The 19,544-nt window shown below is 38.2% G+C and overlaps 1 protein-coding gene across 2 annotated transcripts in view; it reads right to left on the bottom strand.

Moving 5' to 3' along the window:
• ITGB6 (integrin subunit beta 6) overlaps positions 1 to 19,544 on the bottom strand; it is a 48,351-nt gene that overhangs the window by 14,101 nt on the left and 14,706 nt on the right. For both annotated transcript variants that reach the window (XM_050969223.1, XM_050969222.1), the window contains exons 9-14: positions 15,007 to 15,096; positions 10,374 to 10,508; positions 9,721 to 10,138; positions 8,386 to 8,608; positions 5,712 to 5,809; positions 106 to 225 (exon numbers count right to left, since the gene is read on the bottom strand). In XM_050969223.1, coding sequence (XP_050825180.1) covers positions 106 to 225; positions 5,712 to 5,809; positions 8,386 to 8,608; positions 9,721 to 10,138; positions 10,374 to 10,508; positions 15,007 to 15,096 — 1,084 coding nt within the window. The remainder of the gene's footprint in view (positions 1 to 105; positions 226 to 5,711; positions 5,810 to 8,385; positions 8,609 to 9,720; positions 10,139 to 10,373; positions 10,509 to 15,006; positions 15,097 to 19,544) is intronic.

Raw genomic sequence — 19,544 nt, 5'->3', positions numbered from 1 at the left:
TAATATCTCAGTTTGCTTATCTTCCAATATGTATGGGTCGTTTCTCCCATCTGTACTTTTAATTCACAATGTGCATATATTAAAAAGGTGATATTAACAACTCACCTTTCTGCTTTATGCTATGAATGATTGTCCTTCCCTGTTCATCTGTAGCCATTAGAAATGTAGTAACACATTCATTTTCCCCTTGTAAAGAGCAGGGAATAGATTTATCCTTTGAGAAATCTGTGGAAAAAGAAGCCACCCAGTAGGTCAAACGCAATTTAACATGTAATAAAAACAGAGACTATGGATTAATGTGTGTCATGGCCTTTTCAACATATAGTAAAGTCAGGAAGAGAACTGCAGAAATATCCTAAGAATGTCCACTATATTTAACAACTTTTTCTTCCGCTCTAAATGGCTTTTTGTTTTTGTTTTAGATTTTCCACTTATGTTTCAGAAGAGTACGTCCAGGTGTTGTCAATCTGCACTGACCATCAAGTGCACCTATCAATCTGCTGTAGTGTGAATTTCAATGAATTGCAAATACTTCTAAGACACTTTCCACCAGTTATCTAGGGAATATAATAGCCCTGATTCTAGCACAAAGTAAACAATATGTTCTCTTTGGCTTAGAGCTACTGGTAGTATGTCTAGATTACGTTTTAGAAGTAGATAGTCACATATCAAACAGATACTGATACCTTTAAAAGGACTACCATTTATTCCTTCCACAATGTTGTTCCTAAAGAATACTGTGGCATGTATTGTGACAATAATAAAATATAAACTAATAACAGAAGTAGTTGTCAAGTATCAGAGAGGTAGCCGTGTTAGTCTGGATCTGTAAAAGCAGCAAAGAATCCTGTGGCACCTTATAGACTAACAGACGTTTTGGAGCATAAGCTTTCGTGGGGGAATACCCACTTCTTCAGATGCATGCAGAAGTAGTTGTGGGATCATTGTAATGTGATTCAGCAGAAAGCAGATACAAAAATAATCCATTATGACAAACTGTCCAGTTTTACTTGCCCCTTCACTTAAAACTGTACAGGAAAACTTAATCCAGTTTTTTTTTCAAACCTTTCAGAAGTAGGGAACCTTTCATGTTGGGTTCATTCAAGAGGTAGGGGGTGGGAATGAATAGTTGTGGCAGACAGTAAATAAGAAGCAAAATGATTGGAATCTGAGAGCGTATATCCAATTCCAGAAGTGCCACAATTCCAATTCTAACATTATATAATATCTTTATGTTAAGAAAATATCCTTCATTTTAGCAATGCCTGCTAACACATCTGTAGCTGAACATCTACTGTTGCTTCTGTTATAAACTATGGTTTCAAGACTTTTATACAATAACTGAGCTCTAAAAATTAGCTTTTCCTTTTAATGGATTTTCAAAGAAGCCTGTTGGTCTTTGTTATTCTTAGATAGATGTGAGAAAACTGGCAGTTTGTCAAATGGATTTTTTAAAATGAAATGTTATTGGCATTTAATGCTCTATTCACCACTCCTTCAGACAAAACTCTGTGGGAGTTTGGCTGAGTAAGGAGTGCCAAATAGCCCAACCCTAACCTTTCAAACATCCAAATCACAAAAAAGGAAACAAACAAACAAAGAAATAACTTGGCTACAATAATGGAATTTTAAAGGAAGCTATTGTACATACACAATGTCAACTTTTATTTACTATGTATCACATACTTTCATATAATTTGGCCTTTATTTATATCATACATAGGGATGCAATGTGGCCATGTAGTCAAGTGATTACAAGAGAATCTCAGTTTTCATTAAAAAAAAATTAAGTTTCTAGTTCTCAGTATGGTAGAGAAAAGCTTGAAAAATGGGACCCAAGTGCATTCAAAAGGCTCAAGAATCAGAAGGCAAATAAAAGGAACCCCAAATTTATTACTTTTAAAAAATGCCATGACTTATAGTAATCTCAGGATTTCTGACAACACTGCTTTCATTTCTTAAATTTAATTTACACTGAATATATTCATTAATCCTCCCAGGTGTCCCACTGTTTAAGTACATGAGGTCCTGGAAGAGTAAGGATAAAAAATGTACACAGCAGTTCAGGGTTGCTGGAACTAGGGACGCTGTGGGTGTGGCAGCACCTCCTAGCTTGAACTGGTTTCCATCATATACAGGTCTTACAGTTTTGTTCAATGGCTTTCAGCACCCCACTATTAAAACTATTTCAACTGCACCAGTTTGATTCCTTCTGAAGTGTTTCAGCATTGTACTGAGTCAGACAGCATGCAAGGTTCATCCGAGGCAGCAGGACTGCAGGATTAGTGCCTGAGGTTTATGTTGCACTGAGATGAGATGCTGGCAGCTTTAAAGGGGTGCATCTACTTAAATGTTCTTAATTATGCCAAAGTGGAACAAAATCACTTTTGTCAAATATATCTGCTGCTTATGCTCCTTTTAGTTCTTTCCTAATCATACTGTCCTGGGCTTTTAGAATTGCTTTATTCTGACTCATACAAACACTAAGGGAACATGTATAGACCTGATAGGATGTGTGTGCAGATCAGAGCTGGGGGAGGAGTATGGGAACACACTGAACCCTGGCTCTGCATGTGCCTCAGGGATGCAGTTCAAAACAAGTGCTTGGCCCTCTCCCCAATCTGCAGCTCATTTCCCTGATCCTCTCCTCTGCTGGCTCTACAAGCTGGGGTTGAGTATGTTCCTCCTAACGCAGCTCCCTGGCTTGTAGCTCCATACCCAGCTACATGGAGGGGACAGATGCCTTCTGGACCTTTCCTCAGTTTCCTTTTGTGGGTCCTGTAGGACATATAGATTTTTGCAGCTATCTCAGCATTTTTAGAATTTTTCAATTTGTAATAATTTGACAATTTCTCTTCATCCATGAAAAACAGTAACAAAGTAGCACCTATATAAACTCAGAAACTTCAGCACCTCCACAGCTGTGTTATATTGAAACCGTGTTGGAGTGTAGGGACAAGAACATTCAAGTGAGCTTCCTGCAGAGCACTTATACATGTGATACTAGTGGGAAGTGGGAAGTGAAACTGACTTTGCACAGTGCACTGCCAAGTACAGAAAGTAGGCAATCTAAAGAAACAGAACAAAAAGTGTATGTGTTTTTGTGTGTATTTTGGATGTTTGTGTTTGACTGTTTCTCAACTGTAATCAGCTCAGGTTTTACCTGTAACAATTATTAATAAAGGAATCTTTCAGACAAAATCTATTCAGAAATTTTTAATATTCCATATAAAAATATGTTTTAAAAATATTCAGATTTCACAATGAAGCACTCAAAAATCAGGAAACACCCAAGTTGAGGTTGCAATGTTGTCCAGTAGCAGGACTCCTAAAATGCAAAAGAACAGGGCTTCCTTTGTGAATCTTACAAAATGGGCAACCCTCCTTAACTTCTTTGCCACTTACAAGGTCCATGGGAAAAGAGTGAAGGGATCCTCTAAATCCCCTGCCTCAGTCCATATGCAGCTTCACTGTACTTGCCACTATGCAGCTATGTTAGCCATGCATAGTGCAGTCTACCTCAGCTGCACTCTTTGGACTTGACCAAATTCCTATTGAAGTCAATGGAAGCTTTTATATTGACTTTAATGAGATTTGGATCAAACTTTTCAGAGACTAACAAACACCCCTTGCACAGATACATGCACACTATGTACAATTTCAAAGGGTCAGAACTTGTCAAGTTAAAGCCAACAAGTATGATTATTTATCACAATAGCACCTAGATGCCTCAGTCAGGATAGAGGCCCCATAGCGCTAACCACTACACAAACAGATTAAAAGATGGTCCCTGCCTCAAAGATCTTGCAGTCTAAGTATGGGATGAAATGCAACAAATATGTACAACTAACAATGAATAAGAAGCCGGGGGAGGAAGAAGAAGGGTAACAGTGACAAGATTATGCAGTTACATAGGGCAAGTAACGCACAACTTGATGAATTCTCATTGCATTGCAGCTGTTCTGTTGTTTTTGAAACCTCTGAAAATTTTTTTCTTTTAAGTATTAATTTTCTCCCAGACCACTTAAAGTCACTCCTCATTGAGGGCTATTTCCATGCCCAAATCAATCACTCCACCCACCACTCTCAACCATTTTGGATCAGGCCTAGAACTGTTCAAATATAGTTTGCAATAATTTTATTTATTTTATTTGTGGGGTTAGAATGGAAACTATCATGCAGTTTTTACTACAGCAGTTGATACTACTACTGAACAAAATCAAAGTCTACAGTAGCTGAAGATTATGGTCAGGGAAGGATAGAATTTGAAAGAGGCTCAAATGCAAAACACACAAATATACAGACAAGGCAATGGGCTAGTCCCAGTTTTCAGCAGTAATGTGGATACCTTAAACAGAATGCTCGATGTATCCTTGGCTACAAAGATCTGCCATTCAATGATAGCGTTTTGAAAAATTGTACTAAGAATACAATGATACCAAAAACTGTATGGAAGGTACTCAGATACCAAATATCCATGCTACCACCGTCTTCTAAATAACTATCCAAACAAACATTTTCATTCCATTTATTATTTTTACTTGTATGTTTTTTTGAGAATTTTTGCCATAAATATATACTACTTATTGTACTTTTATCATAAACTATAGAAACTTATTTGGATTTATAGATTAGTATCACCCAAAGAAATTTATCTATCATTTGAACAGTGATTAATTGCTTTTATGAACTTATTTACTGTTTATAGAATTCCATATGTTCATGAATATATACCACATATATTAATCATTGTAACTTCTTGTTAAGTTCTGGAATACAATGTTGCCATCACTGCCCCCAGAGATAAATTCTTACAATTTTTGTACGTTGTATTTGATATCTGTAACAGAAACCACAAAATACAACTGTGCTGAAGCTCTTCTCAAAAAGGATGCAAATGTCACTGGATTGCTGCTATTTGTGATCCTGTGGATAAATTCCCAGTGGTTTAGTGCAAACAATTGCAAGATGTGCATACAGGATTCTGCATTGTTGTCCTAATTATTATATTTGCCTGATCTAGAGGTGAAGTCATATCTGTGATATGTTTCCTGCATAGTGATTGTGCTGCCTTGCCTCAGAATTACAGTATGTCAGCGTATTAGCTGCCTCTGGAAGTAATTATAGATTGTCTGCATAATTATATGCAGGCCCCTCCCTTTTTTTCTGTTTAGAAAAAGCAATGATATTGCATAGCGGTCTTGTTTAAAGTTTTATTTCTTTATCTATGAGGGTAATATTTTATTCAAGGTCAATTGCTGTCCTGGAAGTTCTCATGGACTTCAAAGGGGTCACTGCATGTGCATCTGAGGGCAGCAATCATAATGAAACTTAAGGGTTGGGTGTAATTTTACACCCAGATGCTTTTGTCAGGATACTGCTTTCACTGGGAGTTTGTATTAGTGCACGTAAGACTAAAATTCAGTCATAGATGGGTTATAGTTTTCAAAAGTTGGTTAGGAAACTAGGTGTATAGTGGTGAGTTAACTAACCTGAAGGATTAAAAAGGATGTTTCTCAGTGCACTACTGTATATGTAGATAGATAGTGATTGGGTCAGTATAATTTTTTAAGCCAATCCCATGGGGACAAAATGATGTACGTATTGCAGTAATTTTCAGATATTGTATATACTTTTCTGTAAAACTAATGAAAAATGAAGCCATGAATAAGGCAGACAGCAAAAGGCAGTTAAATAAAAGATGTACAAACCTTCTGCACTGTTGACAGTTGCATCAACTAATCTACATTTTTCATTGCATTCTGCCTGTGACTGGACATCAGAAGCCAAGTGACATTCTATGCAGCTCCTGTGAAAAATAATTTCAAAAGCTCATCAATCTCTGTCTGTTACACAGCACAAATATAAAGGAGAATATATATGCTGTCTACTTTTTAAAAAGTAGCCAACAAAAGGTCTTGTGCTATAGATACAGTAGTTCTCAGAAATGTGATATGTATTGCCTCAAAAAAACGCTGAATAAAGGTACTGTAGTTAAGTACTCTTTTGCCCTCTCTCTCTCTAAGCTCTCGTTAGTTACCAGACAGAACCCCAGGCAACATTATTCATGTATGTCTGATAAAGAAATGAGGTTACTCATACGTAGCATTCATTTTTAAAGATAAAGGTTCTGAATTAAGCCTACACTAAATACTTGTCAGAAGAATGGCTACCAAATGGACTAATATTTGATACTGACTTCAGTGTGAGGAGACTGAGAATCTAATATAAATCTCCCTATGTTTAAAATCTCTTAAATAGTGTGTTATATTTACAAAGTGACTAAAAACATGCTCAGGTATCTTAACAGATGTCTCTCAAATATCATTCACTTGTCTCAGGAGCTACTAACACAGATGCTAATTAAGCTGATGCAAGTTATTGGCAAAGTAACTTCAAAATATCTTATTTACTTTATTTTATTTACTTGTACAATTACTGGAATATTTAAAAACAAACTCGGGGTCTGATCCAACTCCCACTGAAGTCAATAGAAAGTCTCCCAGTGATTCAGTGGGAGCTGGAGTGGGTCTAGAGTCCGCTAGTGGAATAAAGAAAATACATAAATGAAGTTCATATAAGAAAATTGTTGTTGCAAAGTATATTGGAACAATTCTAGGTTTAAAGCATTGACTGGATTCCGAGGCTGAGACTCTGAGAAGAACAACTCTGTAGGACTGACTGACTTTAAAAAGAAACTGGCCATCACAGTTGCGGGATTGAATTACATCCCTCTGTGAGAATAATGCTGAGGGTACTGTGATTGTTTTCATGAGATGGGGATGACCTGATCACTCACAAGTGAAGCAGTAAATAGAATACATGAGTGGGTAATGGAATAGTCCCTATCAAATGTAGATATATTCAGTGTTGTTGGTGTTTTTGTCATATTTGCCATGTTTCTCAAACTACTGCCCTCACTTTCTCAGCTGCCTACCCATGTCTCTCTGACCTGGTCTCTTAACTTAGCCACGTCCTCCAATCTTCTCTCTCTTGACTTTTCCAGCCATATGTTTCAGCTGTAATGGCAGTGACAAAGAAAGAGGCGAGATGGAAAAGGCCTGACAAATGGATGATGTGGAATATATTTTTAATATGCTAACTCAATGCTCATCAGATAACTAAATATCTCCTATTAGTCTGCTGAATTAGTCAGACTATAAACAGATCAATATATTCATTGCATAATGTACTTATACTCAAGGGCTACGTTTACTCAAAATATTATGCACTTAGCCTATGCACGTGAGTCTTGAGCAAACTGTACTGGCCTTTTGGGACCTGATCCACTAGTTGTACAGAGCCATGGTAGTATAAGTTACACATCATGGAACTGGTTCCTTTCTCATTTACAATGCTATATTGAGAATAAGGCAATGGAATTCCAAAGGGGTAGAGACAGTGTGGGAGAAGAAGCAGGCCTCAGGTATAAACCAATATAAGTAGCAGAGTAGAGATACTTTAACATAACTTGCACTGATTCAGCATTCTGTGAACATGCAAGTGTACTTTGCACCAATTCGGTATTCAATGGAGAGCAATTCAAACACCTTGCCTACTTGGGCAGTTGTGCCTACTTATATCAAGGCTGAATTTTTCCTCGAATGATTTGGTGATAGTGCAGGCATACAAATGTGTCTGTTTAGAGGATCTGCTTTTCTTACCCTCTTTTAAGATGTTTTTACTGGTATACCCTTGCATGCAAGCTTCACTTCTTTTACATTTCTCAATGAAGGTGAAATCAGTGCCTCTTTGCCACTTATGATGTCTCAGATCAGCTTATACCTGATGCATAACTTACGCCACTGCTTTTATCTCCACTGACCTCACCCAGACATTCCTATGACAGCTGCACCTGCTTAATCCATGCTCCATTTAGCTGAATTTGGTATTTGAGTTGCTGTATATGTGTAAATCTGGTGTAGCTTCTGAGAGCAGAACTTGGCCTTATGAATCCATAGCCATAAATAACAGTCATGTTGCAAACTTTGTTATATGTTCCTTCCCTATTTGTTTTTCTTTCTGTGACATTGGTGTTGTTGTTCTGTTCCATGAACAGATGTCAGTATTGCTCAACTGAATTCATTGTAGGGCTTCTTTGTACAACCAAGCGGCAGAAGTGGAAATGTGACATGGTGCTCTGTGCCAGCTGAAACTAGGGGAAGTGTTTTCCCTAAAGTTCATTTTGAGATCTAGCAGATCAATGCTGAGAAATGTTTGGTTTCTGCATTATGATTAGATCGCACAGAAAAAGCAGAGAAGCCCATAGGTTCTAGGACCAACACCCAGGAAAAATGTGTTGGGAATAGCACCCCAGAGCTATTACTATACTGCACACATCTGAATGAAGCAGAAAATACAAACATGGTAAAAACAATACCTTACCGTTTGGAATTACAAGGATCACCACATGTAGGGCATCTTTCACACGTGCTACCGGAGGCCCCGGGATTTGTGCAAACACATGTTCCACAAATGCATTCACCTCTTCCACTGCACAGTATTCCATCCTCAGAAACACAGGAGTTAGTGTCAGTTGTGCAGTTACAGTATTCACCAGTCCATCCCCTGTGGCATACACATTCACCGCAGTCACAATCACCATTACCTAGAAAAGTAATGGTTATCTTGCCAGGTTAGTGTTTTCATTTAAAAGTGACAGAAGAAGTCATTACAAGCATTCTATTTCAGAATGCACATTTTCATTACTACCAGCACCTCTCATATTTAAACCCCGCCTCCCTTTCCAATGTATAGTTAAACATAGAGGGCCTGATTCTCATCTCACTTAAATTAGTGAAATTCTATTTACTTTAGTAGAGTCACTCCTAATATAGGTGGGTGGGAGATAAGACTCGATCCTCATGGGCCAAATGGTCTTTTCATTGACACTGGGATAACTCCAACCTACCTGATTCACTACTGTGCTACTCCAGAGAGATGTCAGTTGAACTCTATTCCCATTGTTTTTAATGGACTTGCTGTGGATTTACAGCAGAATTCAGTCCAGAAGAAGAAAATAAATATAAAGGCCCCGATTCTTACTTCACTGACATTGGTGTAAATCAAGAGCAATTCCACTTATATCGTTGGTTTTACTGGTATAAAACCAGCATGAGATCTGAATCAGGCTCAAAGTGATTAAATACAGGAGGGCATACTTGGATAATTATAAAACAGAGAAATGGTACAGTTTTGGGGACAGAGCTGGAAATGACAAAATGAGAGACACACACCCTGGAGTTGCCAATAGCCTGGTGGTTAAGGCATTCACCTGAGATGTGGGAGAGACAGGAACTTGTCCTAACCACTGGGGTACAGTCCCTCATTCTCTCTGGTCCAATTGATATTTAATTATTTATTTGTAGAAAATGGAATAGCTCCAACAGGAAAGATTGAGACACTGCTGCTATAGCATTGCAATTAGGGCACTCACCTAGCATGTGGGAGACCCACAAGCTGGGACTCCCACATGCCAGGTGAGTGCCCTAACCACTGGGCTATGGGGTATTCTGGGGCAGGAAGGGATCTCTCTCTCTCTCTCTCTCTCTTATTTTTTTCAGAAATTTTTGAAAGGTTCTGATTTCATGCCAACCTGGAATGAAAATAAATGTCAAAACCTTGAAATTAGCTCACATCTGGGAATACACCTATAATGAAAGTTACATCTACATAAAAGGTTATAATATAGATTTTAAAAATAGTTTAAGGTGGACATACCTCCACATTGCAGTCCTTTAAATCTCACGCAAGAGAAATTGTCACATTCACAGTATAGCCCATAAATATTTCCATACACTGAGAAATGGCAAATACACTGCCCACAGTAACAGTCGCCTCTCCCACTGCAGGAGCTCTGCTCTGGAGACCTTTTACAGGAATTTGTGCTCAGGGAGTTTTCATTACATTCACAATAAGGACCCATGTAGCCAGGGTTGCAGGCACACACACCACACTCAAAAGAGCCCTTTCCTTTGCTGCATTTGGAACTGTTCATCTCAGCCTCTTTCTGACAGTTACAGCTGCATTCCAGCTGAATATCAATTTCCAGGGCATCACTCAGGCCCACAGGCTTTATTACAATCTGCCTCCGCCTTTTTTCACAGGTAGGTAGGCTTACTGTCATGTTGAAAGAGACCTGGAAAAGAAAATATATTAACCATTCGTGGCTGCAGCATACAAAATGCAAAGAATACTCTGGAAATATAACGCACAGCCAAGAACAATAATTTATTAGGTATTGCCTAATAACTCTCAATTTGTTTGGAAGAGATTTATTAAATAAAGGAAGCAAGATTTCTGCCTTGGTGTTCTAAAAACCTCTCTCAGTTTTACAGGAATGAATGTCATTTGAGAATCTGTTATCTACTTACTGTCTCTCCTACTTTTATATGGGAACATTTCCTCTGGTGTGGAAAAATGGAACCATTGTTACAGATTGCCGTGAAAGAGAGATTGAGTCCTTCTGTGTCTCCTAACACCTCCAGCTCCACTTCAGATCGTAGCTCCTTAAAGAAAAGGAACACGATGGATGAAATGGTTGCTAATGCTCCACATCTTTGTGACATATATTGGAAAAACTCAACTTTATCTATGCAGTAAAGAATTCTGAATTTTGATACTTTATTTACATACTTCTTTCTTGCAAGAAAAATGGAAGATGAACAAAATATTGCCTTTTAGGCTAACATCAACAGCCTTATCAGCTGAATATCTGATACCAGAGCGACCATATCCTGCACTTGTAGGGGAATGTACTTAATGTTCTAATAAGTCGTCTTTCATTTCTAAGTACTCTGCTTTCTTCTGTAGGTTTTAATTTAGCCATGGCCTTACTAAGGAATTTATATTATTACTTTGTCAGCACTGTAGCTTTCCTTGTTTAGCATGTAACCTTACAGTCTTTGCTCAGGCATGACATCCATTGACTTCAGTTTTGTCTGAGAATGGCCAGAGAAAAGACTCCAGGATTTGGCATTATCTTTCCAGTACCAGAGACAGCCCTAATCCTCTGGCTCTGGCTCACTCCATTGTGTAAATCTAAGTCTCATCTTCTTCCTGTTTTCTTCTGTTCCCCAGATGGAAACTCTTTCAGTTTATGAGCTTTTGCTTGGATTTCAAAATAGGTTCAGTAACGCCAGAAATCATGCTAATATTGCTTAAGGAAGAGATACTTTTCATGTTGCTGCCTGCGCTCCCTCACACTCTGCTTTCTGGGTTTCATTCTTAAATGTTTTTGTATTACACTTTTGACAATATACTGAGACTTGATCTAAAGCTCACTGAAGACTGCGGCAAGATGGACTCCTGTGGACTTTAATGGGCTAATTCAATCAATAGTGTGCATCAGGCTAAACCTCAGATACATAATCCGTTTGATGGGAAATTTTCATAAGTGTTTAAGGGATTTAGGAGCACAAGTCCCACTGACTTCCAGTGGGATTTGTGTTTCTAAGTACCTTAGAAGCTTTTGAAAATGTCCACTTTTTCTTAATTTCCTTGGAGATTCTCAGGTGAGTCATCCCAATGAATGGTACCACTCACTTGAGTAAAGATTTGCAGGACTAGGTGCAATGGGCAATAGCTGAAACTGCAAGTGGAATATGTATTAACTTGCATAATTGTCTCATTTGTATAAACTTTGGATTATCTACATGATCTATTTGTCTACTTCATTTTAATTGTGTCTTTCCATCTGAAAAACCTCACTGAAGTATTATTTGAATAAGATAAAGGATAGCAGCCCATTTGTTAAGCAAAATGTTTAATACATTCATTTACCTCCAAATCCACTCTACAGCACACGGCTTGAGCAACAAGGCTGTGCAGTGAGGAACAAGTTGGGAAGCTGTATGGGATGCAATCTCTCCCTCCTCACTGCTATGGCAGCCACAGGCTGAAGTAGCCTCTGTGCTGCCTGAATCTCCCTCTGAAGAGGGAAGATGGGCACTTCCTCTGGCTCTGCTGTTCCCTAGCCTTCTCTGTTTGGAAGTACAAAGGAACCTCCTTAGAGAACTCTAATTCAGCTGGCAGGGTCTATGCAATCCGTGTGTGGCAACCCCAAATCCTGCCCCCTCTCTAGGCAGTGAACTATATAGTTTCTGCTGCCACCAAGGTCTTGCGTGCCCATATAGGGAGGGGATAGGGATTTACCCCTTAGTGAAAGTGACATTATTGCCAGCCCCAGAAAATCATGAGATTTGCTTAAAAATCATGAGATTAAAAATAATAAATATTGTGTTCTTTTGATTTGCCATCTGGTGTGGGGATTTTTAGGGTCACATGGTCAAGCTTTTCTCTGCAGCCATGAAGGTAAGAAAATTCCTTTAAAAAAAAAAGAAAAAGGAAAAAAGCAGAGGTTCTCACACAGTACCGATTCCAGCAGCTGAGGGTCTAACAAAAGCATCAGCTACCATGAGAATGATGCTAAAATAAGGAGAGTTGGCAATGCAGACTTTATAAGATGTACCACACAATAGTCTGGTTTTCAACTCCTCGCTCCATCAGCTGGATTGGAGATCCAGGGCTGGAATTGAGGTGCAGACTGCAAAGCGATTTAAAAGTGAAATTATAATTGTAAGTACAAATTAAATGCTGCTGTGCATAAGCCCATCATCCTTTTGGTCAGATGGATGGGATAGATCTTTATCACCACGTCTCCATTTTCTATTTAAGAAATGTTTTTTTAAATTAAAAATATGTATCACTTTCAGCTGAAAATGAATGGAAATCCGGGGTCAAACTCCACCCTGTTTTCACCTCCATGACTTCAAGAAGACGACTCAAAGCTAATGGGTTACATTGGGCATAATTGGGAGCAGAATCTGGCTCCCAAGTACATTAAACGTTCCTGCAGAAGCACTTTTAACTCAAAGATTTCCTGAATGGAACAGGCATCAGTGGTGTTACAAACTTGAGCCTTTACCAGCAGCTCCCCCAATCAAAACTGGTAACTGATCTGTTTAAAATATTATTCCTTCAATCTTTATTACCCTGTAAGCCAAAAGGGACCTGGCTGCCGGAGAGAATGGAATTCTTTGTCTTTTTAAGAATGCTGGAATAACTTAGGAATCAACAGGCTTGATTTCAGATATAATGCAACTTGAATGAGTTCTTTGAAGATACAAAGCTAATACAGAATTTAACCTTTGTCAAAGCAAGTCGCGACATGCTTACTGGAGACTATGAATCACACTGTGGAGGGGGGCATGGGGAAAAATGAGAACATTTTACAACAAATATTTTGACAACTCATAGTTTCCTAATTTGCTTACTCCCACTGAAGATTTTAGAGGCCAATACATCTGTGAGTTATATTAATAATAACTTGAGTTTCTATAGTGCAAGTCATATAAAGAACGTAAAGCATTTTAGAAACATTCACAGATTTAACCTAACACCATCCTTCTGAGGTAGGTAATTATTATTATTCCTAGTTTACAGATGGGGAAACTGAGGCAGAGAGAGAGAATGCAAGGTGACACAAAAGTGTGGCAGAGCTGGAACTAGAACCTAGAATTCCTAAGTCCGAATCCTGTGATTTTTAACAAGTCCACCTTTATTCCCACCACAATTTCAGCTTTTCTACACTCCCATCAAATATAAGGAAATGGTATTTCATTCAGTGAGGCATACTTCATTTTTATTTAAAATATTCTGCAAAATGAATATTACCCTCAAGGAGGTGGGAAGGAGGATTTTCTTAGTGTTTGTGTTAACTTGCTTTTTGTCCTTAAAAGAGTTTCAGACACGAACTAATGGAATAATTAACCTTTAACATTAATAAAATGGACAAGAATAAATTCTGGAAGTCTCTCAGCCAGGGGGCCTTGATTCATATATGGCACCATAGGTATCTACATGAGGCTCTCCTTGGCACTCCTCTCACTCTCTGCTTTGATCAGAGGAACCCTGTACTTTTCAAACTAGCCAAACTATTTGTGGAGTGCTGAGCAATGTGTGGGAGCAGCCAGGATCCATTTCCCAGCTTCACCTCTCTTGCAGATAGTAAGTGAAAGTGGCTTTCAATCCATTAAAGTTGGAGTAACAGTAGCTATGTCCTAAAATTCCATCCTCAATTAACAGAAGGCATTTACCCTTAGTCCAATGTTAAACTCTAGAAGCGGAATCCTGGCTCCACTGGAAGTTTTACCACTGACCTCAGTGGGGCCAGGATTTCACCCCAGGTCTATTACAATAGTAGTCCCTTGATTGATTGACTTTAAAGTGCATTGTCATATTTTTTTTTTACTTTATTGAAAATCTGTTGGTATTTATTAGAAAACCCATAGTATAAAAAGCTATTACAATTAATTATAAAAGATTTCACAATTTGTGTTACTTTTTTCTTTGTCCTGCAAACCAAAATAATTTTGTTGAACGTATTAGAGATATGATATAAATAAAGGACGTGAGAATGAAAAAGCATGGGAAATGATCATATCAAAGAGGGTTTTTTTTAAATACAGTAATTGCTAGAGTACATGCTTGTAATAAAGAAAAGTGAAGTAAAGAAAAAAAACCCAGAGACTAGGACCCTCAATATATTACTGCAAATGTACCCAGAGACATTCCCCTAACTATGTATTTTATAAGCAAAGCTCTGAAAGGCAGCACCAGGTTTATGTCCTTATTTGTATTTCCCCACATAATCTTAAATACATTCAAATCTTTTTTTCCTGCCTATATTCCATCCTTTAAAAACATTAGAACAACCTCACAGCGGCACCACCACCTAGCTAAAGCAGAGAATAGCATTCTTAGTGCATTGCTTTCCAATATTACTGCAAAACAGTGTGATGAATATGCTCAAACAACATTTGAACTTGCATGTTCTTTTTTTCAGGAGCGACGGAAAGTTTCTATAATGCAGGATATCTGTGCACAACTGATGCGCTTATTGTAAACAATGCAGAAACAAAACCAAAGGCATTTGTTTTCACCAAATCACAATTTAATTGCTGAGAATAGCAGACATGCAAAAGGAGAAGTATGTTATAAACATACCTTATATGCATCAATGATCAATTGGAGAATATTTCCAGAATCTTTCTGAAGTTGTCCAACAGTAGCTCCAGGAATAAGTTTGGCATAATTCTGGAAAGAACAAGTATAAAATATAGACTTGAGCTGTTAACAATAAATTGAAAGCATAATTGGTAATAGGTGGTATAGTCCGTCTTACTGGCAACCTCCTCCACCACCCAAGCGCATAACTACCAATCTAAAGAATTATGAGTAGGATTTTCAAAAGCACTTAAGTGACCTCAGAGCAAGCACAAGTCCTGTTGAAAATCAGTGGAGGAGCACAAGTCACTTAGGAGTTTTTGAAAATCTCACCTCATAGTGTTCTCCAATTAAAATGAAAATATACTCTCAACAGTTCTATTTGTTTTTAATAAAAATAATCAGAGCCTGATTCTGCTATTCTTACTGCTATTGTAATCCTGTTCCTATGGGCCCTATATGCATTTCTTTAAGAAACTGTACTTTTCTGAGGCAGGAACATGTTAACTAGCATATAGTGTACTATGCACTAGAGCTCAGCGATGAAGGGGCCATAAGGCCTCAATAAGGATGAGACTGGTGAGCCTGGAACACAGGCTCTGAACTATTTGCTGCTGTTTTTTGACTGGAATAGAAATACCACACATTAATCAATGGTTAGTTATAATTCAGGAAGGATGCCTGACTAGTGCCATGTTTATATGCTGGTTTTGTGTAACCAAAATTGTGGTCATTTAATGTCCAGTCTCACCTTCGTGCTGTCATTGTAGCATGACACTCAGCAGCTAGTTGTTAGAACTAGTAGCTAATATTAATCTCAGCTGGTGATTACTACAGTGCATTTAGGGCTTGAACTGGTGCCTATTGACGTCAATGGGACTCCTTAGAGATAATGAAATGGGCAGTTAAAGAGAAAATTGGTAACATGATAAACTGCAGAAGAAAGCTGCTGTTATAATGCTGATTTTTTAAACATTAAAAGCATTTAAAAAAATCAATGAAGGTGGACAATTTGACTCCCTTAAATCTCTCTTATACTTTGCACTTCCATCAGTATTATGCTTACTTGAAATATTTTGTAGGAAATACCTACCATTCATTACATTACTAAAGTGCTATTTAAAATCAGCAGGATTAAACACATTTTATGTTACAACAGGCGATTTGGCATGCCTGACTCCTGTGAATTATAGCATTCCGTCTTTGAAAGATTGTTCTTAGAATATAGAACTGCATTTAGTAAACATGGGCATTATGCAGGCTGATTATAAATGAGAGTTGGAGAGTTTGGAATCTAAAATATCACTGCCTTTTATCTGGGGCATGCAAAACAAACAGCAGGAACATACTGGGCTTCGGGCCATATTCTACCTTTCCTCTTTGCATAAAAATACCATGGATGACAATGTGAGTTCCACTAAAGGCACAGGTGCAGACTGTGGATTGATTTTAAGAAAGTTTCCATCTTTGAGCATATGTTTTAATGTTTTTTCCATATAAAGTTTCCGAGCCGATTTACCAGTGTGGTGTGATTGCTTTGAATCTCATGGTTAATATTGTTAACCAGTTATGGCAGGTTGTCTTTTTAGTGCTAGTGTGACACAAATAGACCTTCTAACTTTTTAGCATGCATTTACTAAATAGTTGATTTATTTTATTTACAGATATATTTGCAAAATTCTGCTCTGACTCATTCTCAGTGGAGTTAATTTGAAATTGCTTCACTGAGGTCAGTGGCGTTGCACATGATTTGCACCAGTGTAAATGAGAATAGAACTTGTGACATGATCCAGGGTGGAAGAGTACTATGTCAAATTTAGAAGAACTACATGACGTTTTTTGAACAGATCTTAAGCCTAGAGAGCTTCTGATGCCATTTGGCTATGTTGAAATGAGAGTTTTGAGCAGGTCATTTTTAAACTATATTCTCTTTGTCTGGAAGCAAAAGAAGAATTGCTTCAAAAGAAGAATCATCTTGTTTGCATGGCACAGGATTCCATTTAGTTAGAAATACATTTTTGTTGTTTTTAACTCAGCTTAAATTAGAATGATTTTTAACATAATTTTCCTTGAAAATACATTTCAATTAAGGAAAAACTGTTTTGAAAACCTCCAAAAAATTCCAAGAAACCCAAAGCTTTAGACAAAATTAGCAGTTTCATGAAAACCTAAAATACCAGTGGATTCCCCTACCCTAAATGTGATACACATAGTCTGTTAAACTTTCACTGTTATCACAATACTCATAAAAATAATTTTCAAATCAACAGCTTTTAAAAAGAAATTAATTACTTACTCTGTTATAAACAGCTTTCAGCTAAGAATAATGATATATTATTTGGTCAGCCATATGTGAATATATTCCAGAGGAAGGTCTTTTTTGTTTCCTGACCTTTTCTTTTTTATAAACTATTTTAAGCCGACATGCCTCATCTGTAAACAACTTCCTTCCCCCTCATGCTCCCATGCCACTTAGTTTTTAGTTTTTGAGTAGTCTTGGCAAGTGTTTAATTTAAAACTCAATGCTACCTTAAAAGCATCTGTGCTCATGCAATACTTTGCTGTTTTAATTTTGATTCTCCCATGCAACGTGACAACTGCTATTTTAAAATTAGGGGAACAGTTTGATGTTTGGTGACATAAAATACATGTATTAGTTGCCTGGGTATACCGCAAGAAGGACAGGAGACTTGTTATGGGTTTTAATCAGGCAGCAACTTTAATATATACATGTCTGGGACTACCCGGCAGATAAAGTGTACAGTGTAGGCAAATCCATGCTTATTTAAATCAATTCTCTGGGGCTTTCACCAGCCTGACTTTGTTTAATCCATGCTTAATCAACTCAGTTTTCCAGGGCTTTCACCAGCCCCGCTTTGTTTCCATCCAGGTTCCCCCCAGCCAACCCATGGCTTGGACCTTACCATCCACCAGCCTCGTGAGAGGGTTTAGGAGGGCTACGAGAATGGAGGGGGTTGGTTCCCTGCCGTGCCAGTCATAGGAGTCCCCGAACCCCTTCCCCGTTCTGTCCTTTTATCCAGGACCTCCTTTTAAGTCCTTTATCAGGCCATTTATCTGGTCACTAGCTGTCCTCCCTATGGAGTACCTGCACTGAACATCTACCCAATATTACAAAATAAGTTGCGACATATGGCCTACCACCTTTTCTACTGACCAGAAAAGGTCCATCCTCACACCTGCTGTGAGGAAGGCAAAAAAAACCACACTCCACCAAAGCCAGTTCTGGTGGTGCGAGAAAAATTCCTTCCCAGCCCAACATTAAAAGGGGCGACTAGCTTAATGCCCACAGCAAGGCCTAACCCAGCCTGCCAGTTGCCTCCACTAGGGGAGGGAGGGTGGGTGTTGGCTTCCTTGCTGCTTGGACATAGAGACTTGTCCCTCCCAGGTTTCGTAACTTTATGCACATTCCTGGAGGAATGGGGAGAGTGAGTCACCGCTGCAAAGCGCATTTTGCAGCAGTTTCTGATCTTCCTCCCTTCCCCCTCCGGCCCCAACCAACCACAAAGCAGAGATGCCTTCTTTGGGTAAGTCCAGACAACTTTTGCCCCACCTTTAGTAGTGGTGCAGTCAATAACAATATACACACCTATGTGGGAGGTAGGTCTGAGCCTAAATTGGATCTGAGGGGGATTAGGAATATTAAATGAATAAATGATTGACATATGCCATGCTAAACTAAAGGAGGATTATAAATAGCTAGAAATATAACGGTACATTTGATTATTTGACTACTACATTTATTTTAGACTAATGCCATCTATCCAAACTATTTAAGGAGCTTCTGGAGAAATTCTAGTATAGTGTTTGCCCTCCTTAGAAACTAAATTATCATCTGTCAAGATCAATTATATTTTCTGGTCCAATAAAATACAGTTTCAAGTTTCTGGGCCTGATCCTGCAAACCTAATGTAATTTAGGGAAAACTCCATTAGGCTCAATTATAGTGGTTTCAACTGAAGTTTTGCCTGAGTAAGGCACCGTCTGTAAAGGTGCCACCAAAATGTTTGACTAAAGACATGAACCTTTGAGCATAGGGGTCCTTCATAGACTATAACTAGGCTCCCAACTAAAGTCAAAAGTGCCCTGTTTCTTGGCAGCACTGATTAGCTGATACTATTTCCACATGTGCCGAAAACTGATCTTTCACAGGCGGAGTTAAGTTTTGTCATTACATAAAGTGGCCCAGAGCAGTGCACACAGGTAGCTTTGGTGTTATGAATGAGTACATCTGCATATACTGAGTGATGATTTGGGTTCAGCTGCATCTGCTATTGTATTTTATTAAATAATGAGCTCTTTGTTCAATGAGAAACCCTTAGCTCTGACTGTATAAGCACAATAAGCTTCCATTCCTTAGCCTACTCTTGTTTCTGGAACCAAAATCATCCATTTTCCTCAAAATAGTTTATATTCCTTCTTTAGTTTTCTCCCCCCACCTCCTGCTCCTTCCATGCAACAATGGAACGCATACATTTCCCAACACATACGATTACCTTGCACAACTTATATAAAAAATG

The sequence above is a fragment of the Gopherus flavomarginatus genome, chromosome 10, assembly GCF_025201925.1.
Source record: "Gopherus flavomarginatus isolate rGopFla2 chromosome 10, rGopFla2.mat.asm, whole genome shotgun sequence".
NCBI classification, from domain to species: Eukaryota; Metazoa; Chordata; order Testudines; family Testudinidae; genus Gopherus; species Gopherus flavomarginatus.
This window is presented reverse-complemented; position numbering and strand designations above follow the sequence as displayed.